The sequence below is a fragment of the Mobula birostris genome, chromosome 2, assembly GCF_030028105.1.
Source record: "Mobula birostris isolate sMobBir1 chromosome 2, sMobBir1.hap1, whole genome shotgun sequence".
Lineage (NCBI taxonomy): Eukaryota > Metazoa > Chordata > Chondrichthyes > Myliobatiformes > Myliobatidae > Mobula > Mobula birostris.
The window spans coordinates 9,822,607-9,846,430 of record NC_092371.1 but is presented as its reverse complement, the minus strand read 5'-3'; the positions used below and the strand labels follow the sequence as shown (position 1 = coordinate 9,846,430).

Here is a 23,824-nt window from a genome sequence, read left to right as displayed (position 1 = left end):
TGACCATAAGAAACCGCAGAGAGTTGTGGACACAGCTCAGCACATCACAGAAACCAGCCTCCCCTCTGTGGACTCTGTCTACTCTTCCCGCTATCTCAGTTAGGCAGCCAGCAGAATCAAAGACCCCACCCACCCCAGAAATTCCCTCTCCCATCGGCAAGAAGATACAAAAGCTTCAAAGCACGTAACACCAGGCTCAAGTACGGCTCCTATTTCTTTTTGTAAATTTTTAAATTCAATTTTCAAATTTAATTACATAGAATAATATCTACCCTCCCCCTCCCCTTAACCCTTCCCTCGGTAACATACCCTTACCTAAAAAAAAGAGGTAAAAAACAGAAAAAAGAAGAAACGACTCCTATTATTGAACGGTCCCCTAGTGTGGCAAGGTAGACTCCTGACCTCACATTAAAGCATTGGACAAGGTTGAGACATCGAGGCGAATGGGGAAGGCGGCCAAGAGTTCCAGTCCCGACTGCCTTGCTCTTGCTCGCTGCCAGAGATGGCGTTTGCGAGCAGCGTATCTCTGTGGCAGCGGGTACGGGTATGCCTCTCTGCCTCGTGTGGTGCCCCTCCCTTTCAATGAATGTCAGTTGGTATCATAGCGTGGTATCGTGGTTCTGCGTTGATGGATCGTGGACCTTTCCGGACTTATTCAGACCCTTGGTTTCTATATTCTGTGCTTTTCCATTGCGTTGTGTTTAGGGGTTGATGATACATTAATTTTTTTTTGCGGGGAGGGGTTGTTTTTGAGGGCCGATTTTCCTGTCGGGTTTTGTGCAGGGGGAGGGGGTTTGGGGGTTGATGATCAGGATATTTTTTTGTGCCGGGAGGGGGGTGGGGTTGATGTTTCTCTCTAAATGCCTTTTGTGTTCTTTCTTTGTTTTGTGGCTATTTGGAGAAGACAAATTTCAAAGTTCTATATGGATACACACTTTGATAAAAAAAAATGAACCCTTAAATCTTTGACAATCTCCCTGGCCGTGGCCCTTGTACCTTATTGTCTGCCTGCACTGAACTTTCTCTGTAACTGCAACATTTTATTCTGCTGTTGCTTTCCTTTGAAATGCTTTTGAAGAATTGATCTGTATGGATAACGTGCAAAAGTTTTTCACTGTGCACGTGATGATAATAAGATTAGCTTTATTTGTCACATGGACATTGAAGCACACGGTGAAATATGCTGTTTGTGTCAGCTCAAATCACACTATACTTTTCTATGTAAACAGTTGCCTGTCACGATACAGTGACAGGTGTAGACACCGCAGGCGCTAGCGGACCGATTCTGGAGCCCAGCCCCTTCCCGGAGCGCCCCCTGCAGGCCGAGGGAAGGCAACGCTCACATGGCTCCGCCCTCGTCCCGTAACTCCTCCTCAAGTCCTGTCCCCAGCTCCGGAATGCCCGCTGCGCGAAAATCACCTGCGCCCATCCTGGTCACGCCCCACTCCCTCGTTTGCTCCGCCCCTACTATGTCCCACCCCGACTCCATCCTGGCCCCTCCTCAACCCCACCCTTCATCTGGACCCGCACTTTTCAAACAGTCCTCGACCCAACCCCACCCCTCCCTTCAAACCCGTTCTCTGACTCCCCTCACCCCACCGTCCCTGCCCTGCCTAACCCCGACCTTCCAATTGCGCCCCCCTATCTCGTCCCAACCCAGCTAACCTACCCTCCAGCCCCACCACTTGCCTTGCCTTGCCCCTTTCTTTCCGCTCCTCTACCCCTCCCCTCCCCTCTCCCCTCCCCTCCCCTCCCCTCCCCTCCCCTCCCCTCCCCTCCCCTCCCCTCCCCTCCTCCCCTCCCCCTCCTCCCTCCTCCCCTCCCCCTCCTCCCTCCTCCCCTCCCCCTCTCCTCCCCCCTCCCCTCCTCCCCTCCTCCCCCTCCCCTCCTTCCCTCCCCCCCTCCCCTCCTCCCCTCCTCCCCCTCCCCTCCTCCCTCCCCCCTCCCCCCTCCCCCTTCCCCCTTCCCCCTCTCTCCCCTCCCCTTTCCCCCTCCCCTTCCCCCTTCCCCCTTCCCCCTCCCCCTCCCCCCTCCCCTTCCCCCTCCCCCTCCCCCCTCCCCTTCCCCTTCCCCCCTCCCCTTCCCCTTCCCCCTCCCCCTCCCCTTCCCCCTCCCCTTCCCCCCTCCCCATCCCCCTCCCCCTCCCCCCTCCCCCCTCCCCCCTCCCCCTCCCCCCTTCCCCTTCCCCCTCCCCCTCCCCCCTTCCCCTTCCCCCTTCCCCTCCCCTTCCCCCTCCCCCTCCCCTTCCCCCCTCCCCCTCCCCTTCCCCCCTCCCCTTCCCCTTCCCCTCCCCCTTCCCCCTCCCCCTTCCCCTCCCCCCTCCCCCCTTCCCCCTCCCCCCTCCCCCCTTCCCCCTCCCCCCTCCCCCCTCCCCCCTCCCCCCTTCCCCCTCCCCCCTCCCCCCTCCCCCTCCCCCTCCCCCCTCCCCCCTTCCCCCTCCCCCCTTCCCCCTTCCCCCTCCCCCCTTCCCCCTTCCCCCTCCCCCTCCCCCCTTCCCCCTCCCCCCCTTCCCCCCTCCCCCCTCCCCCCTCCCCTTCCCCCTCCCCCTTCCCCTTCCCCCTTCCCCTTCCCCTTCCCCCTTCCCCCCTCTCCTCCCCTCCTCCTCCCCCTTCCCCCTCTCCTCCTCCCCCTTCCCCCTCTCCTCCTCCCCCTTCTCCCTCTCCTCCTCCCCCTTCCCCCTCTCCTCCTCCCCCTTCCCCCTCTCCTCCTCCCCTTTCCCCCTCCCCCCTCCCCCTCCCCCCTCCCCCCTCCAAAACTTGTTCCCAGCCCCGCCTCCTGCTCCTGCCCCTCCCCCTTTCTCCGGTCTCCGGTCATTCGGCCTCTCCTACCCGGTCCCGCCCCTTCCCTACCCACCGGCCAGCCCCGCCCTCTGCCCCTCCCCTTCTTCATCACTTACCCGCATCCCCCGGCACGAAGATTCCGGGGTCGCTGTTGGACCTGGTGACTCGCGTCGACTGCAGACTGGCGGCTGGAGTGGGCGGCCGGGACTGTTCACTGTGCCTGCGGCGCCGGGCGGCGGGGCTGGCATCGGCCACTCCCAGCCCGTGGGCGTCCGGCCGCTCTCGCAGCCTGTCCTCGTTTGGAGCCGGGGAGCCGGCCGTCTCCAGCCTCAGGCAGCTACGGGTGAGCCCGTCCTGGTCGGAAGGAGGCCCGAGCCCGGGGCTGTGGTGCTGCGGGGTGCTGCAGGAGAAGGAACGCCGGCTGCGGCCGCAGGGGCTGGCGCTGACCGGGCATGGATTAGTCCCCATCCCAGGTGCCGGCCGCAACCCTCCCACTCCCATTAGGCACGAGTCCTCGGAGCAGCTGCTGTCGTCTGGGATGTCGATGATCTCGGACATCATAAGGGAACCGCTGTCTATGGAACCTGGGGCGGGGGTGGGGTGTAAGAAGAGGGTGGTTAGGGCCGGTGGTGGGAGGCCCCGCGACCCGATGAGGGGAAGGGGTGCAGCAAAGTTGGGGGCGTTCAGGTCAGAGGGGTGGGGGGTCGGGTTACCTTCTCCGCTGAAAGCTGTGGAGAGAATTTGCTCACAGAAACTGGAGTTGGAGATCTCAGTGAGTTGGTGATCAAAGTCCGTCGTCTGTGGGGGTGGGGGGAATGAGGGAGGGGTGGGATGGGGAGAGGAGGTGGACGAACAGTAGGAGAGTGAGAGAAGTGGGGTGAGAGGGGGAGGTGGTGAGGGTGGAGAGGTGAGGGGGTAGGGGAAGGGGAGGAAGAGTGCCGGAAGGGGAGAATGTTGTAGGGAAGATGGAAGGGAGGGAGAATGAGAGGGGAGAGAGAGAAAGGGGCAGTCAGCAGTCTGCCTGATACAATGTTGGACCCTCCCCCAGAACTCTTACCCCTCCTCACCCCTTCCACCTACCTGGCTGGTTGTTCCGTGTCTGATCACCGTCTCATAGGGAGGAGGGAAGTCGCTGGGGTAGAGGGGCACCGGACTCCCCATCGAGCCGTTGTAGGTGATACTGCAAGAGGAGGGAGAGGGGGGGTGAGGTGCGTGATGGGATGGTGGGGACGATCTCCGCCCCGTCCGGAAGAAGCTGCCGAGGGAGCCTACCTCTGCGCGTCGGTCTCCGAGCTGCAGGTATACTCCGGCGGGTAGTAGGGAGGAGGGGGGACCGGCGGCACGAACTCGTCCGGGTCAGAAATGTTCCGCAGGAAGTTCTCCTGGGGCGAGGGACACTCCGGATTTAGGGACCTCGGCCTCTGCGGAACCAGCTGTCGGAACAGGAGACGGTCAGCACTCGACGCCCGCCCCCCGGACTTGACTTGCCTTGCCTCTCCTTCCGTCTCTACCCGCACAGCAGGATCCCCCAGACCAGACAAAGATGAGGGCTGAGTGAACCTCTTCCCTGTCTCTCCCTCCACTCACTCCCCCTGCCCATACCTTCCCTCTCCCCTCTCCCCATTTCTCCCTCCCCCGTCTCATTCCTCACTGCCTCTATCCCTCCCTCCCACACCTTCCCTCTCCCTCTCTCCCCCTTTCTTCCTCCCCCAGTCTCTCATTCCTTACTTCCTCTATCCCACCCACCCCTCGACCCCACCCCGGGGACACTCACAATATGCAGCACGTCGACCGCGAACATCTGGATGCAGCAGATGACCGTGGAGAGAGTGCAGATGATGGTGGAGAGGATGCTCAGGCCACACACACTGAACAACAGGTCCTAGAGGGTCGGGCACAGGGAGAGGTCCCGTTACTGCACCCTCAGAAATCACACCCACACCCATTCCCGGCCAGCAGCCCCCGTCACCTGCCTTGTCCGACATTCCTCTGAGCGGCGGCGGTCCGCGCAGCCTACGGTGCGCGGTGGAATGGGCAGCGAAAAGGGTTCAACTTCTGCCGCTGTCTGTAATGCGTTTGTACGTTCTCCCCACTCGCCCCCACACATTCCAGAGGTGTACGGTCAGGGTAAGTTGTGGCGGGCTGCCCCCATCGCATCCTCGGACTGTCGACGTACAGTACACTGGACAAATTAAGCTAACCGTTCTCTTGGTGTCGGGACAACAATCTCCTCCCTCAGCGTCAGAGGTGTCAGGAAGCGGGGCGGAGTGCTCGTCCGTCCGTATTAACGGTTACCGAGTTCAGGTGCGTTGGGAGCTTCCACCGAACAATCGCCTGTCCCAGTCCAGCCACGGAGACGTCGTGACCAAGAAAGCTCACCCACACCTCTGTTTTCTCAGGGGGCTGACCCCCTGATGGCCAGTTGATAGCGACGCACCATGGAGAGCATCGTGCCTGGATGCGTCTCCGGTTGGTGTGGCCACCGTTCTGCCCCGCGACCGCAAACAATGAACCGCAGAGTTGTGGACACATCACGGAAAGCAGCCTCCCTTCCGTGGACTCTGTCTACACTGCTCACTGCCTCGGTAAAGTGGCCAACACAATCGAGAATCCCACCGATCCCCGGCATTCTCTCTGTCCCCTCTCTCCCAATGGGCGGACGATACCAAAGCCTGGATGCCTCCACCGCCAGGTTCGAGGGCCGCTTCTGACTCAAAGGTGAATTCTTAATCTCCCAGTCTATCTCTTGGGAAGTTCTCTGCAACTGTAACACTCTATTCTGCCTTCTGTTTCCCCTTTACTACATCGATGTGGTTATGTACGGAATGATCTGAGTGTTTTTATTTACTGTCCCTCTGACAGTGTGACACTCCCTCAGTCTTTGTATGTGACAATACAAAATGAATCACCGAAATCTTTGTCCTGGGGTGTTCAATCCACACCCCTGCTCATTTGTTCTTGTAACCCCCTTCCCCGTCCCGCATGGTCAGAGATCTTACTCCTCTGTCCCCGACCTCAGACACCACCCCCTCCCCTGTCCAGGATAGTTAATCCTCTCAACCCTCCCCCCTCCCCGTCTCAGACGGTTAGTCCCCCTCCCCCTCCATTTCGGACCTCTTTCTCCCCCCCCCCCCGCCACCCCCCTTCCTGCGTGGTCAGACCCATTTCCTCCCCGTCCCCGGTGCTGGGTCGTCAGTCCCCTCCCCCCTCTATGCCGGACATCAGATTCTTCCCCCCTCCCCTGTCTCGAACGGACACTTCTTCTCACCCCCCCCCCCGGACGGCACCCTCACCTTCAGGGCCATTCGGACCGTCTTGCAGTCCTGGAAGTGGTGCAGTTTAAGCAGCTCCCCGAGGGCGCCGCAGAGCTTGGGTCGTTCGCGGTGGGTCACCCGGTCACAGCACATACACAGCCCCTCCCTCTTGAAGCCGATCTGGGCAGGGGACAGGACGGGACGGGAGCGATTAAATATTAAATGCTGCCCAGCAATGGGCCGCCCACACTTGTCATCCCCTTCCCTCCATTTCCAAAACTCTCATCCCATCTTCCTCACCTCCCCCGGCCTGTCGCCGTCCCTTGCTCTTTAACAGTCGCCCTCTCCCGCGTTCCTTCCCTCCCCAAACCGCCCCATATCCTCTCCCCCCTTCCTCTTCCCGCTCTCCCCTTCTACCTCCCTCTTCCCCTTTAATCCCCACCTCCCCTTCCCCTCCCCATCCACCCCTCCCCGCAATTCCACTTCCCCTCCCTCACACCTCCCCCTCCTCCTTATTGCCCATTCCCTCTCCCTCTCACCCCTACCCCTACACGTGCCCCATCCCTGACATACGCCTTCCCACGTTTCCTTCTCTCCTCCCCTGCCCCCCCCCACTACCCCTTCGCCTCCCCTCCCCATCCCTTTCCACTCTCACCATCTGACAAGCCTCCAGGGCTTTCACGGTCTGAGCGTTCTGACAGGAGAGGATGGAACCGGCCAAACTCAACATCACACACACCACCGACAGCAGGGTGAAGAACGTCACCTGGGACACACATTCAGAGTCATCTCCTCCCAACTACCCGAACCCACATCCACTCCTCCCGCCTCGAACTCCCACTCACTCGTCCCCACCACCTGAACTCCAGTTCCCACCTCCCGAGATCCCCATTCACTACCCCACCCCCCGAAACCCCCATTCACTCCCCCACCCCCCGAAACCCCCATTCACTCCCTCACCTCCCGAAACCCCAATTCACTCCCCCACCCCCCCCGAAACCCCAATTCACTCCACCACCCCCCGAAACCCCCCATTCACTCCCTCACCTCCCGAAACCCCCATTCACTCCCCCACCCCCCGAAACCCCCATTCACTCCCCCACCCCCCGAAACCCCCACTCACTCCCCCACCTCCCGAAACCCCAATTCACTCCCCCACCCCCCCGAAACCCCAATTCACTCCCCCACCCCCCCGAAACCCCCATTCACTCCCCCACCTCCCGAAACCCCCATTCACTCCCCCACCTTCCGAAACGCCATTTCATTCCTTCCCACGCCCATTCACTCCTCCCCGACTCTCGCAGCCCCCATTCACTCACCCAACATCTCATCACGCCCCCCGCAAAATGTTATCTGTGTCCCACCCACCGCGTCTGTGGGCCGCGAATGGAACTCCTTGCCCCACGTTGGAGGGGTGGAGAGTGTGGTTAGGGGGAAGAGAGGGATGGGCAGAATTAGGGTGGAGGGTCCATCAATTCGGTGTCCGGGTGGAATTCAGATACCAAATGGAGTCCCAATGCCCCGAAACAGACCAACACCCCCAGGGCCGTGACGAGTGAGGGAGCAAGGAGGATGTTGGGGGGGGGGTGGATAGAGGGGAGGATGAGAATGAGGGCGAGATGTTGGGACGAAGGGGTTAGGGGTGAGAAGGGAGTGAGGTTAGGAGGAGGGATGAGTGGTAGGGTACAAGTTGAGGTGGGAGGGTAGTGGTAGACGAGGAAAGTGTGGGAGAAGGGGAGAGAGGTATGGGAGAGTCAGAAATGTACAGGGGTGAGAGAGGGGGCCTTCACCTACCACCAGGGAGAGCGGCCTCTTCCAGGAAATGACTCCAATCAACCCCGCTAACAGCACCTGCCGGCAGGAAGGAAGATAATTGGTAACGGGCACCAGGAAAACGTAACCAACGAGAGCTGGGGTTGTTGGAGCGACCCCGCCCCTATCCCCAGCACCCTAGCTCTGGGTTTCAGGAACCCAGACTACGTCCCCTCCCCAAACCTGTGTCAACGAGACTCAGCAGGCTGGGCAGCAGCGTGCAGGAACGTTCTGTGATGAGTAGGAAGAGGAGGTGTTTAGTGGTACCTACGGTGACGACCACGGATTGGGGGGGCATGAGTGGAACCGGACGGGGGAGATTCACAAATCAGATGAGCAGGGGGACTTGGCAGTCCTTGTGCAGGATTCCCTAAAGTCGCAAGTTGGGTCAGGAAGGTAAACACGATGTTGTCATTCATTTCGAGAGGACTGGAATGCGAAAGCAAGGATGTCACGCTGGGGGCTAAATAAGGCTCTGGTCAGACTGCGCTTGGAGGATTATCAGCAGTTTTCGGCCCCTTCCGGGAATGAAAGGGTTAATGTATGAGGGGCGTTTGATGGACATTTACTCGCTGAAGTTTAGAGGAATGAAGGGTGGGGGTGGTGGGGGGAGATCTCAGAGAAATCTATCGAATATTGAAAGGCTTAGACAGTATGGGTGTTTCCTCGGAATAGAAACATAGAAAATAGGTGCAGGAGTAGACCATTCGGCCCTTCGAGCCTGCATCGCCATTTATTATCATCATGGCTGATCATCCAACTCAGAACCCCGCCCCAGCCTTCCCTCCATACCCCCTGATCCCCGTAGCCACAAGGGCCATATATAACTCCCTCTTAAATATAGCCAATGAACTGGCCTCAACTGTTTCCTGTGGCAGAGAATTCCACAGATTCACCACTGTCTGTATGAAGAAGTTTTTCCTAATCTCGGTCCTAAAAGGCTTCCCCTCTGTTCTCAAACTGTGACCCCTTGTTCTGGACTTCCCCAACATCGGGAACAATCTTCCTGCATCTAGCCTGTCCAATCCCTTTAGGATTTTATACGTTTCAATCAGATCCCCCCTCAATCTTCTAAATTCCAACGAGTACAAGCCTAGTTCATCCAGTCTTTCTTCATATGAAAGTCCTGCCATCCCAGGAATCAATCTGGTGAACCTTCTTTGTACTCCCTCTATGGCAAGGATGTCTTTCCTCAGATTAGGGGACCAAAACCGCACACAATACTTCAGGTGTGGTCTCACCAAGGCCTTGTACAACTGCAGTAGTACCTCCCTGCTCCTGTACTCGAATCCTCTCGCTATAAATGCCAGCATACCATTCGCCTTTTTCACCGCCTGCTATACCTGCACGCCCACTTTCAATGACTGGTGTATAATGACACCCAGGTCTCGTTGCACCTCCCCTTTTCCTAATCGGCCACCATTCAGATAATAATCTGTTTTCCTATTTTTGCCACCAAAGTGGATAACTTCACATTTATCCACATTAAATTGCATCTGCCATGAATTTGCCCACTCACCCAACCTATCCAAGTCACCCTGCATCCTCTTAGCATCCTCCTCACAGCTAACACTGCCACCCAGCTTCGTGTCATCCGCAAACTTGGAGATGCTGCATTTAATTCCCTCATCCAAGTCATTAATATATATTGTAAACAACTGGGGTCCCAGCACTGAGCCTTGCGGTACCCCACTAGTCACCGCCTGCCATTCTGAAAAGGTGCCGTTTATTCCCACTCTTTGCTTCCTGTCTGCTAACCAACTCTCCACCCACACCAATACCTTACCCCCAATACCGTGAATAGAGGGGCATCGATTTAGAACGGAGATGAGGAGGAATTTCTTCAGGCCGGGAGTGGTAAGTCAGTGGAATTCATTGCCACAGGCAGCTGCGGAGACCACTTCATTGGGTATCTTTACAGCGGAGCTTGAAAGTTTTTTGATTAGTAAGGGGGGGGTCAAAGGTTCTGGGCAAAAGGCTGGAGTATGGGGTTGAGAAGGACAATGAATGACAGAGCAGACACGATGGGCCGAATGGACTAATTCTCCTCCTATGTTGAAAGGTTTTATGGGAGGGGATGAATGGGGGGTGGGAGGAGGAACAAAGGAAAGGAAACATGATCCATAGCCCCCCCCACATTCATGTGCTCCCCCCACCCCCGCAACCCGTTCCAGGCACCCACTCACTCTCTGTGTAAACAAAGAGTTTACCTCGCAAATATCCTTTAACCTTTCTACCCTCTGAACTTAAACCTGCGCTCTCTCATATTTGTCATTTCTACCTTGGCAGCAACAATTCTGTCTGCCCTTGACAAACAAAAGTACTGTAAGTCACAAAAGCAACAGGCCTGTTCAATGAGGTTGCAGATGTCACAGAAAGAAGCATTCTGGAAAGTCAAACCGATGCAGGACCTGTATTATCAGTGGTCGGTCGAGAGGGGATCACTTGAAAGGGACCCCAGGGGAAACATTTTCAAACATAAGAGAGCGGTGAGTAGAGGGGAAGTGGTTGAGGCAAGTACACTACTATCATTTAAGAGGCTCCTGACAGGTTTGGTAACAGAAACAAATGCTATCAACTGGAACCAGATGAGTGGGCACTGTTGGCATGGACTGGTTGGGTTGGAGGGTCTGTCCGTGCTGGATTGCTCTATGAGTCTAGGATCTGAATCAGGATTAATATCACTGGCATATGCCGTGAAATATGTTGTTCTGCGGCAGTGCAATATATAATGATAAAAATTATACATGACAATAATAAATATATAATATTAAATTAAATCAGTTGTGCAAAAAGAGAGCAAAAACTGTGCCGGTGCATACGGTTTTATTGTCTATTCAGAAATCTGAAGGTGGAGGGAGAGAAGCTGTTCCTAAAAAGTTGAGTATGCGTCATCAGGCTCCCGTCCTTCCTCCTTGACGGTAACAATGAGAAGAGGGCATGTCCCGGGTGAGGGATGCCACGTTTCTGAAGATTGTCTCCATGCTGGGAGGTTAGTGCCCCCTGATGGAGCTGGATGAGTTTACAACCCTCTGCAGCTTTTTCCTATCCTGTACCAGTGGCCCCTCCGTACCCGACGGTGATGTAACCAGTCAGACTGATCCCCGTGGTACATCCATGACCTATATGACTCTGCCGTCGAGGCAGAAGATACAAGACTTTCATTGCACATAGCGCCAGGACCAGCTTGTACCCCACTGTTATGAGACTGTGAACGGATCTCTCATATGCTGAAAGATGGAATCTTGACCTCACAATCTAATTCTTTTGGTAACGCACACAAAATGCTGGAGCAACTCAGCAAGTCGGGCAGCGTCTATGGACGGGAATAAACAGTCAACATTTCAGCCCAAGACCCTTCATCGAGACCTGGGCGGGGGTGGGGGGGGGGTGTGCAGAGGCCAGAATAAGGTTGGGAGGGGGAGGAGTACAGGCTGGCAGGTGATAGGTGAGAGGAAAGGTGTGTGGATGGGAGAGGGAGGGATGAATTAAGAAGCTGGGAGGAGATGGGTGGAACAGGTAAAGAGCTGAAGAAGATGGCATTTGATAGACAAGGAGATGGACCATGGAAGAAAGGGAAGGAGTACGGAAATCAGGGGGAGGTGAAGGCAGGCGGGAAGTGATAAGAAGGGAAACAGGATGGGGAATGGAAAGCGAGAGAAGGGAGAGTAATTCCAGAGGTTGGAAAAATCAAATGAATGTTCATGTCATCAGGCCGGAGGCTGCCCAGACGGAACCTTGCACCTAATCGTCTGCGGGCACCGCACTTCCTCTGCAACCGCGACGCTCTGTTCCTCGTTCAGTTTCCATTCCCACTACCACGCTCTGCCAGGAGGCACGCAAAACAAAACCTTTCCTCTGCACCCTATCACATGCAGCAAGAAGACAAAACAATTCCCACTGCCGTCAAACATGCAGAACTTTTTTGTTTCAGGGGAGGAGACAGTAGGATGGATATGGTCAAGCTATGTGTGTGTGTGTGGGGGGGGTTAGAGAGGGTGGGGGTTCATAGTAAATTTATTATCAAAGTACATAAATGTCATCATATTCAGCCCTGAGATTCATTTTCTTGCGGGCATACTCAGTAAATCCAATAACCGTAACAGAATCGATGGCAGACCGCACACAACATGACAAACAACCAACGTACAAAAGACAACAAACTGTGCGAATGCTTAAGAAAAGGAAGTAAAAACTAATAAGCAATAAATGTCGAGATGAAGAGTCCCTGACAGTGAGTCTAGAGGGTGTGGGACAGTTCAGTGATGGGGCGAGTGGAGTTATTCCCCCGGTTCAAGAGCCTGATGGCTGAGGGGTAATAACAGCTCCTGAACCTGGTGGTGTGAGATCTGAGGCTCCTGTACCTTCTTCCTGTAGGCAGCAGCAACGAAAGGGCATGGCCTGGGTGGTGAGATCCCTGATAATGGATGCTGGTCTCCTGTGACAGTGCTCCTTGTGGTTGTGCTCAGTGGTGGGGACGGCTTTACCCGTGATGGACCGGGCCGTATCCGCTACTTTCTGCAGCATTTTCCTTTCGGGGAACATTGGTGTTTCCATGCCAGGCTATGATGCAGCCAGTTAGTTATGCAGCCAGTTAGTTAAGCAGTCAGGTGATTTAAAGAGGGTGGGGCCGGAGGGGTGTGGTTTGGAGAAGGTGGGGCTGTATGGACAGTGGTGGTTGAGGAGGGTAGGGGGAGAAGCAGAGGGAGACAGGCAGCCTGGCAAAGTACGATGTGTACGCACTTTTCGCAAAACACTTCATCCCAGGGGCAAATACACAGTAGCCGTACTGTTGGAGTAGATCAAAGGGTCGGCACTACACTGTGGGCCGAAGAGCCTATACCGTACCCAGCCGTCTGACCGCAGAGATAAAACAGACCGACTCGTTCCATCTCCGCAAACATGAACTCTCCACGCCTACCCCGCCCAGGAGAAAACACGGTGCAACACTCCTTCCCCCTCCCCTATCACAGTTGCAACCCCCCCTGGGGGCTGTTACTGGTGCCGGTCGCCGGGTGTGCATTGTTGCTGGTTTTTAAAATTGCCTTTCGTCGAGCCCGGGAGCATCGAGGCGACGAGCAACCGGGCGAAATCGCTTCTGCTTCTCCGAACAAAATTAGGACGGAGGCACTGGGGGCAGCAAGTTGGAGCCGCTTTGCGGCCCCGATGTTGCCGCTGCGTTGGAGCTAATTATAGAGCCGCGGATGCGGCAGGCTGAGTCTCCCAGCCCGAGATTGCATTGCGGCTCAGGTCCCCTGCCTCTGCACTCCAATCTGTTTTGTTTTATTTTAACAAATAAGCTTTTACTGTTTTTTTTATTATTGATCGGGAGTGAGTGTGCAGGAAGCTAAATGTTTCAAATGTAAGCTGGAGGCCGTGTGTAATTATAGAGAGAAGCGGAGAAGAGGGAGGCGATTATACAGATTACAGGGCAGATACGAAGACTCAAGCAAACACATTAATGCACTTTTCAAGGTGAAACAGTCCTCGTCACTAGGACACTGATACCCAGCGTGCAGCTAAACACCCGTGAAGGGCAGGAACAGCACAGTGAAGTTCCCTCTACACCGTCCCATCACACACTCCCGGGGTCAGATACAGAGTGAAGCTCCCTCTACACTGTCCCATCACACACTCCTGTGGTCAGACACAGAGTGAAACTCCCTCTACACCGTCCCATCACACACTCCCGGGGTCAGACACAGAGTGAAACTCCCTCTACACCGTCCCATCACACACTCCCGGGGTCAGACACAGAGTGAAGCTCCCTCTACACTGTCCCATCACACACTCCCGGGGTCAGACACAGAGTGAAACTCTCTCCACTCTGTCCCATCACACACTCCCGGGGTCAGACACAGAGTGAAACTCCCTCCACACTGTCCCATCACACACCCTGAAGACAGAAGAAGCTCTGTTAGATACTGAACTGGATCTCAGAATCTCCACCCCAGGGACCGGTTAGGAGATGGCTCTGTTAGAGGATGTAGAAAATAAAATTCGAGCATCAATTATTCATCATCCATTTCTCATCAGTACCGGAAGTTCAGAGCAGAATCACTCACATGGGACCTCATTTAACAATGGAAATGCACTTACACACTGACACACTTACACCAGCATTCAATCCCACATACTGACACACTCACACCGATACACAATCTCACATACTGACACACTCACACCGATACACAATCTCACATACTGACACACTTACACCAACATACGATCTTACATACTGACACACACACACACACACACACACTCACACCGATACACGATCCCACATACTAACATACTCACATGGACACACAATCTCACATGCAGATATACAGTACTTACACACACTGACACACACCAAGACTCACACTGACACACTCACGTGCACTGACACGCTCATGCATACTGATACACTTACACACACTTACACTTCACAGGCATTGGTGCATTCAGCCGTGCACTCACGCTCGTGAGACTTGCAGCTCACTCACAGCCACATAATTTCTTTAGTCAGAAGGTGGTGACCCTGAAGAATCATTTGCCACGCACGGCTGTGGAGGCCAAGGCATTGGGTATATTTACAGTGGAGGTTGATAGGTTCTTGATTAGGGAAGGTTACGGGGAGAAGATATCAGAAAGGGGTTGGAAGGGAAAATAAATCAGCCATGATGGAATGGCGGACCAGATTCGATGGGCCGAATGGCCCAAATCTGCTCCTATGCTATATCGTCTTTTCAAAAGAAAACTATATTCAATTTTTCACACATGTTAACGGACACAATCACACTCACTTTCACACGTACACTCGTCTCTTGGACACAGTCACACACTCCTCAAGCTTGGCAAGCCGTTGCACGCCCACACGTGCTTTCACACTCGTGCTCACACTTGGCATCCACTCACCGAGGGGCAGATCCGGACTCTTGCACATTCACACCCAGACACATGATCACGCGCACTTTCACTCTCACTCGCGTGCTCACGCTTGCACTCAGCCCCTGCACTCAGGCAGGCTCGACACCCCTCCCTGGCACGTGGGTAGGTGGAAGGCAGGAGCACGGGAGAGAGGGGGGACCTCACTCATAGGCTGGGCAGAGGGTTTGTGCCCAGGTGAGAGTGAGAGAGGGATGTGGAGGGAAGTGTGAGAGGGAGGGAAAGGCAAGGATGTGGAAGGTGCTGAGGGGAAGGGATTTGGAGGGAGGTGAGCAGCGGGTGGGGAGGGGTACGTGAGAGAGGGAGGGAGGGATGCAGATGGAAGTGAGGAAGATATGTGGGAGGAGGAAGATAAGGGTGCATGGAGAGGAGGAACAATGATGACTGGAATGATGTTGGGGTAGGGGTATGGTGGGTGGGGGGAGGGAGGGAATGGGAGATATGGAGGGATATGGGGCGAGGGAGGGAGACATGGAGGGAAGGGTATGGAGGGAGGGATGGATATGAATGGTACAGGACATGAGGAAGGTACTCACCGCGAACCCAGCCCAAAAGGGACAGGAGTGCCGGATCTTTGCAGAGTTGGTGATGGCGAGGGCGGCGAAACTGACGGCCACGATCATGGAGCCCAGGGCGATCTGGGTCACTCCCAGAGCCAGCAGAAGTTGCGTCCGGGCCCTTTGCTCCCCCAGCCGGGACAGGCTGCGCGATACGGCGGGGCTCAGGGACGGCAGCGAGTCCGAAGACATTGGCATCGCCTGGCGTGCGGTCACCTCGGGCGCAGCGCCCTAGACTTTCGGCCCAGAGGCCACAACCCGGAGTCAGTGTGCGGGGTGGGGCGGACTCGGGACGCACCATTCCCTCCCGGAGCAATCTCCTGCCGGGAAAGATCCTGGAGAGACTGCAGCCGGAACATTGGAGTGGGAGGGGGGAAAGAGGGTGGGGAGAGAGGGATGGAGGGAGAGAGAGGGGAGAGGGGGATGGAGGGAGAGAGGGGAGAGGAGGGGGATGGAGGGGGATTGGGAGATGGGTGGATAAAGGGATGGGAGAGAGAGATATGAAGTGAGAGAGGGATGAGAAAAAGGAGGAGAGAGAAAGAGAACGGGAAAGAGAGAGAGAGAGATAGAAGGAGAAAGGGGAAGAGGGAGAGAGAGAGGAGTGATTTGAGAGAGGGAATGAGGATTAGAGGGAGAGAAAGAAGATGGGAAGAGCGAGAGAGGGGTAGGGAAGGGAGTGAGAAGGGGTGGAGAGAAAGGAGAGGGAAGAATGGAGGAAAAAGAGGGAGTTTTGGGGATGTAGTGGGAGAAAGATGTGGATGGAGAGAGGGGCGACGAAGAGGGGGATGAAGAGAGACAGGGATGGAGAGGAGTGCGGAATGAGAAGTGGGAACGGAGAAGGGGTGATGGAAGGTAGGGGCAGGAAATCTGGAGAGGAGGTAGAGGAAGTAGGTTAGGGAGGGAGGGGGAGGGGGGGAAGGTCAAGAGCTCCGCGAGGTCCCGGACGAACGGATTGCGCTCCCGGCAGGGGAACCGCGGCCGGGCGGGGGATGGGGACCAAGAGCGGAGCCGCGTCTCTGCACCAGATCGCGGAGCCGCCGCGGCCGCTGACGTAAGGCGGCTGTCAATCAGAGAAGGGCCAATCACAACAGGGAGGGAGGGGCGGAGGCGAGGAGAGGGTGAAGAGTGAGGGGCCGGAATCTAGTCTATTGTCACTGGCACGTATCGTGAAATTTGTTAACTTTGCGGCAGCAGTTCAATGAGTTCAGCATTCGGACAGATAAGTCCCCGGGGTCTGACAGAATATTCCTCAGGCTGCTCTCTGAGGCGAGGGAAGAGATTGCTGAGCCTCTGGCTAGGATCTTTATGTCCTCGTCCACGGGAATGGTACCGGAGGATTGGAGGGAGGCGAATGTTGTTCCCTTATTCAAAAAAGGTAGTAGGGATAGACCGGGTAATTATAGACCAGTGAGCCTTACGTCTGTGGTGGGAAAGCTGTTGGAAAAGATTCTTAGAGATAGGATCTATAGGCATTCTAGAGAATCATGGTCTGATCAGGGACAGTCAGCATGGCTTTGTGAAGGGCAGATCATGTCTAACAAGCCTGATAGAGTTCTTTGAGGAGGTGACCAGGCATATAGATGAGGGTAGTGCAGTGGATGTGATCTATATGGATTTTAGTAAGGCATTTGACAAGGTTCCACACAGTAGGCTTATTCAGAAAGTTAGAAGGCATGGGATCCAGGGAAGTTTGGCCAGGTGGATTCAGAATTGGCTTGCCTGCAGAAGGCAGGGGGTGGTGGTGGAGGGAGTACATTCAGACTGGAGGATTGTGACTAGTGGTGTCCCACAAGGATCTGTTCTGGGACCTCTACTTTTCGTGATTTTTATTAACGACCTGGATGTGGGGGTAGAAGGGTGGGTTGGCAAGTTTGCAGACGACACAAAGGTTGGTGGTGTAGTAGGTAGTGTAGAGGATTGTCAAAGATTGCAGAGAGACATTGATAGGATGCAGAAGTGGGCTGAGAAGTGGCAGATGGAGTTCAACCCAGAGAAGTGTGAGGTGGTACACTTTGGAAGGGCAAACTCCAAGGCAGAGTACAAAGTAAATGGCAGGATACTTGGTAGTGTGGAGGAGCAGAGGGGTCTGGGGGTACATGTCCACAGATCCCTGAAAGTTGCCTCACAGGTAGATAGGGTAGTTAAGAAAGCTTATGGGGTGTTAGCTTTCATAAGTGGAGGGATAGAGTTTAAGAGTCGCGATGTAATGATGCAGCTCTATAAAACTCTGGTTAGGCCACACTTGGAGTACTGTGTCCAGTTCTGGTCACCTCACTATAGGAAGGATGTGGAAGCATTGGAAAGGGTACAGAGGAGATTTACCAGGATGCTGCCTGGTTTAGAAAGTATGCATTATGATCAAAGATTAAGGGAGCTAGGGCTTTACTCTTTGGAGAGAAGGAGGATGAGAGGAGACATGATAGATGTGCACAAGATAATAAGAGGAATAGATAGAGTGGATAGCCAGCGCCTCTTCGCCAGGGCACCACTGCTCAATACAAGAGGACATGGCTTTAAGGTAAGGGGTGGGAAGTTCAAGGGGGATATTAGAGGAAGGTTTTTTACTCAGAGAGTGGTTGGTGTGTGGAATGCACTGCCTGAGTCAGTGGTGGAGGCAGATACTCTAGTTTCTAGAGACTACTAGACAGGTATATGGAGGAATCTAAGGTGGGGGCTTATATGGGAGGCAGAGTTTGAGGGTCAGCACAACATTGTGGGCTGAAGGGCCTGTACTATGCTGTACTATTCTATGTTCTATGATAATATAGGGAAAAATAAGTAAATGAATTACAATAAGTGTACATACATGAACAAGAGAAAATCTGCAGATTCTGGCAATCCAAGCAACATACACGGCCCGAGACCTCGACTACACTTTTGAGTTCCTCCAGCATTTTGAGTGCGTGCGCGCGCGCGTGTGTGTGTGTGTGTGTGTATTAAATAGTTAAATTAAAATAGTGCAAAAACAGAAATAATAAAAATGAGGTAGTGTTCATGGGTTCAAAGTCCATTTAGGAATCGGATGGCAGAGGGGAAGAAGCTGTTCCTGAATTGTTGAGTGAGTACCTCCTTCCTGACGGTAACAATGAGAAGGGGGCATGTCCTGAGTGGTGGGGGTCCTTAATAATGGACGCCACCTTTCTGTGTCACTGCTCCTTGAAGTTGCCTTCGATACTACGGAGGCTGGTACCCAAGATGGAGCTGACTAATTTTACAACTTTCTGTAGCTTCTTTCAATCTGTGCAGTAGCCCCCCCCCCTCCCCTCCCCATACCAGTGGTGCAGCCAGTCAGAACGCCCTCCATGATAGATCTACAGGTGTCTTAGGTGACAAAACAAATCCCCTCAAACTGCTAATGAAATACAGTCGCTGTCATGCCTTCTTTATAACCGCACGATTGTTGGAACTAGGCAAAATCCTCAGAGATAGAAACATAGAAAACCTACAGCACACACAGACCCTTTGGCTCACAAAGCTGTTCCGAACATGTCCCAGGGTTACCCATAGCCTGAGCTCCATGTACCCATCCAGGAGTCTCTTAAAAGACCCTATCGTATCCACCTCCACCACTGCTGCTGGCAGCCCATTCCACGCACTCACCACTCTCTGCGTAAAAAACCTACCCCTGACATCTCCTCTGTACATATTTCCAACCACCTTAAAACTGTGCCCTCTCCTGCTAGCCATTTCAGCCCTGGGAAAAAGCCTCTGACTATCCACACAATCAAGGCCTCTCATCATCTTATACACCTCTATCAGGTCACCTCTCACCCTCCGTTGCTCCAAGGAAAAAAGGCCGAGTTCACTCAACCTATTTTCAGAAGACATGCTCCCCAATCCAGGCAACATCCTTGTAAATCTCCTCTGCACCCTTTCTATGGTTTCCACATCCTTCCTATAGTGAGGCAACCAGAACTGAGCACAGTACTCCAAGTGGGGTCTGACCAGGATCCTATATATCTGCAACATTACCTCTCGGCTCTTAAACTCAATCCTACAATTGATGAAGGCCAATGCACCATATGCCTTCTTAACCACAGAGTCAACCTGCGTAGCAGCTTTGAGTGTCCTATGGACTCAGACCCCAAGATCCCTCTGTTCCTCCACACTGCCAAGACTCTGACCATTAATGCTATATTTTGCAATCATATTTGACCTACCAAAATGAACCACCTCACACATATCTGGGTTGAATTCCATCTGCCACTTCTCAGCCCAGTTTTGCATCCTATCAATGTCCTGCTGTAACCTCTGACAGCCCTCCACACTATCCACAGCACCCCCAACCTTTGTGTCATCAGCAAATTTACTAACCCATCCTTCCACTTCCTCATCCAGGTCATTTATAAAAATCACAAAGAGTAGGGGTACCAGAACAGATCTATAGGAACCATAGAAACCATAGAAACTACAGCACAGAAACAGGCCTTTTGGCCCTTTTTGGCTGTGCCGAACCATTTTCTGCGTAGTCCCACTGACCTGCACACGGACCATATCCCTCCATACACCTCCCATCCATGTATCTGTCCAATTTATTCTTAAATGTTAAAAAAGAACCCGCATTTACCACCTCGTCTGGCAGCTCATTCCACACTCCCACCACTCTCTGTGTGAAGAAGCCCCGCCTAATGTTCCCTTTAAATTTTTCCCCCCTCACCCTTAACCCATGTCCTCTGGTTTTTTTCTCCCCTTGCCTCAGTGGAAAAAGCCTGCTTGCATTCACTCTATCTATACCCATCATAATTTTATATACCTCTATCAAATCTCCCTTCATTCTTCTACGCTCCAGGGAATAAAGTTCTAACCTATTCAACCTTTCTCTGTAACTGAGTTTCTCAAGTCCCGGCAACATCCTTGTAAACCTTCTCTGCACTCTTTCAACCTTATTTATATCCTTCCTGTAATTTGGTGACCAAAACTGAACACAATACTCCAGATTCGACCTCACCAATGCCTTATACAACCTCATCATAACATTCCAGCTCTTATACTCAATACTCTGATTAATAAAGGCCAATGTACTAAAAGCTCTCTTTATGACCCTATCTACCTGTGATGCGACAGTTAGGGAATTTTGTACCTGTATTCCCAGATCCCTCTGTTCCACTGCACTCCTTAGTGCCTTACCATTAACCCTGTATGTTCTACCTTGGTTGTCCTTCCAACGTGCAATACCTCACACTTGTCTGTATTAAACTCCATCTGCCATTTTTCAGCCCATTTTTCCAGCTGGTCCAAGTCCATCTGCAGGCTCTGAAAACTTTCCTCACTGTCTACTACACCTCCAATCTTTGTATCATCAGCAAATTTGCTGATCCAATTTACCACATTATCATCCAGATCATTGATATAGATGACAAATAACAATGGACCCAGCACTGATCCCTGTGGCACACCACTAGTCACAGGCCTCCACTAGGAGAAGCAATTCTCTACTACCACTCTTTGGCTTCTTCCATTGAGCCAATGTCTAATCCAATTTACCACCTCTCCATGTATACCTAGCGACTGAATTTTCCTAACTAACCTCCCATGAGGGACCTTGTCAAAGGCCTTACTGAAGTCCATGTAGACAATATCCACTGCCTTCCCTTCATCCACTTTCCTGGTAACCTCCTCGAAAAATTCCAATAGATTGGTCAAACATGACCTACCACGCACAAAGCCATGTTGACTCTCCTTAATAAGTCCCTGTCTATCCAAATGCTTGTAGATTCTGTCTCTTAGTACTCCCTCCAATAACTTACCTACTACCGACGTTAAACTTACTGGCCTATAATTTCCCGGATTACTTTTCGATCCTTTTTTAGACAATGGAACAACATGAGCCACTCTCCAATCCTCCGGCACCTCACCTGTAGACAACGACATTTTAAATATTTCTGCCAGGGCCCCTGCAATTTCAACACTAGTCTCCTTCAAGGTCCGAGGGAACACCCTGTCAGGTCCCGGGGATTTATCCACTTTAATTTTCCTCAAGACAGCAAGGACCTCCTCCTTTTTGATCTGTACAGTTTCCATGATCTCACTACTTGTTTCCCTTAATTCCATAGACTTCATGCCAGTTTCCTTAGTAAATACAGACGCAAAAAACCTATTTAAAATCTCCCCCATTTCCTTTGGTTCCGCACATAGCAGACCACTCTGATCTTCAAGAGGACCAATTTTATCCCTTACTATCCTTTTGCTCTTAATATACCTGTAAAAGCTCTTTGGATTATCCTTCACTTTGACTGCCAAGGCAACCTCATGTCTTCTTTTAGCCCTCCTGATTTCTTTCTTAAGTATTTTCTTGCACTTCTTATACTCCTCAAGAACCTTTTTTACTCCCTGCTTCCTATACATGTCATACAACTCTCTCTTCTTCTTTATCAGAGTTGCAATATCCCTTGAGAACCAAGGTTCCTTATTCCTATTCACTTTGCCTTTAATCCTGACAGGAACATACAAATTCTGCACTCTCAAAATTTCTCCTTTGAAGGCTTCCCACCTACCGATCATATCCTTGCCAGAGAACAACCTGTCCCAATCTACGCTTTTTAGATCCTTTCTCATTTCTTCAAATTTGGCCTTCTTCAAGTTAAGAACCTCAATCCTAGGACCAGATCTATCCTTGTCCATGATCAAGTTGAAACTAATGGTGTTATGATCACTTGTCCATGATCAAGTTGAAACTAATGGTATTATGATCCCTGAGGCATACCACTGGTGACCGACCTCCATGCAGAATATGACCCATCTACAACCACCCTTTGCCTTCTGTGGGCAAGCCAGTTCTGGATCCAGAAAGCAATGTCCCCTTGGATCCCATGCCTCCTTACTTTCTCAATAAGCCTTGCATGGGGTACCTTGTCAAATGCCTTGCTGAAATCCATATACACTACATCTACTGCTCTACCTTCATCAACGTGTTTAGTCACATCCTCAAAAAATTCAATCAGGCTTGTAAGGCATGACCTGTCTTTGACAAAACCATGCTGACTATTCCTAATCATATTAGACCTCTCCAAATGTTCATAAATCCTGCCTCTCAGGATCTTCTCCATCAACTTACCAACCACTGAAGTAAGACTCACTGAACTATAATTTCCCGGACTATCTCTACACCCTTTCGTGAATAAGGGAACAACATCTGCAACCCTCCAATTCTCTGGAACCTCGCCCGTCCCCATTGATGATGCAAAGATCATCACCAGAGGCTCAGCAATCTCCTCCCTCGCCTCCCACAGTGGTCTGGGGTACATCTCGTCCGGTCCCGTAGACTTATCCAACTCGATGCTTTCCAAAAGCTGCAGCACATCCTCTTCCTTAATATATACATGCTCAAGCTTTTCAGTCCACTGTAAGTCATTCCTACAATCGCCAAGATCCTTTTCCATAGTGAATACTGAGGCAAAGTACTCATTAAATACCTCTGCCATCTCCTCCGGTTCCATACACACTTTTCCACTGTCACATTTGATTGGTCCTATTCTCTCATGTCTTATCCTCTTGCCCTCCTAGAATGCCTTGGGGTTTTCCTTAATCCTGTCCACCAAGGCCTTCTCATGGCCCCTTCTGGCTCTCCTAATTTCTTTCTTGAGCTCCTTCCTGCTAGCCTTATAATCTTCTAGATCTCTATCATTACCTAGTTTTCTGAACCTTTCATAAGCTCTTCTCTTCTTCTTGACTAGATTTACAACAGCCTTTGTACACCACGGTTCCTGAACCCTACCATCCTTACCCTGTCTCATTGGAATGTACAGTACCTATGCAGGACTCCACACAAATATCCCCTGAACATTTGCCACATTTCTTCCATACATTTCCCTGAGAACATCTGTTTCCAATTTATGCTTCCAAGTTCCTGCTTGATGGCCACATATTTCCCCTTACTCCAATTAAACGATTTTCTAACTTGTCTGTTCCTATCCCTCTCCAATGCTATGGTAAAGGAGATAGAATTGTGATCACTATCTCCAAAATGCTCTCCCACTGAGAGATCTGACACCTGACCAGGTTCATTTCCCAATACCAGATCAAGTACAGCCTCTCCTCTTGTAGCCTTGTCTACATATTGTGTCAATAAACATTACTGAACACACCTAACAAACTCCACCCCATCTAAATCCCTCACTCTAGGGAGATGCCAATTGATATTTTGGGAAATTAAAATCTTCCACCACAACAACCCTGTTATTATTACACCTTTCCAGAATCTGTCTCCCTATCTGCTCCTCGATGTCCCTGTTACTATTGGATAGTCTATAAAAAAACACCCAGTAGAGTTATTGACCCCTTTCTGTTCCTAACTTCCACCCACTGAGACTCCACAGACAACCCCTCCATGTCATCCTCCTTTCCTGCAGCCGTGACACTATCTCTGATCAGCAGTGCCTCTTGCTTTCCCTACCTTTCTGAGCCACAGGGCCAGACTCTGTACCAGAGGCATGGCCACTGTTGCTTCCCCCAGGTAGGCCGTCCCCCGCAACAGTACTCAAACAAGAAT

At 52.6% G+C, this 23,824-nt stretch overlaps 1 protein-coding gene across 1 annotated transcript in view; it reads right to left on the bottom strand.

The window, feature by feature from the left end:
• LOC140212045 (protein ENTREP3-like) overlaps positions 1-16,205 on the bottom strand; it is a 28,090-nt gene extending 11,885 nt beyond the window's left edge. Inside the window, exons 1-9 of the mRNA XM_072282494.1 lie at positions 15,316-16,205; positions 7,829-7,885; positions 6,690-6,800; positions 6,074-6,214; positions 4,555-4,662; positions 4,053-4,213; positions 3,861-3,960; positions 3,494-3,578; positions 2,897-3,364 (exon numbers count right to left, since the gene is read on the bottom strand). Coding sequence (XP_072138595.1) covers positions 2,897-3,364; positions 3,494-3,578; positions 3,861-3,960; positions 4,053-4,213; positions 4,555-4,662; positions 6,074-6,214; positions 6,690-6,800; positions 7,829-7,885; positions 15,316-15,534 — 1,450 coding nt within the window. The 5' untranslated portion in view covers positions 15,535-16,205. The remainder of the gene's footprint in view (positions 1-2,896; positions 3,365-3,493; positions 3,579-3,860; positions 3,961-4,052; positions 4,214-4,554; positions 4,663-6,073; positions 6,215-6,689; positions 6,801-7,828; positions 7,886-15,315) is intronic.
• Positions 16,206-23,824: the final 7,619 nt, after the last annotated feature.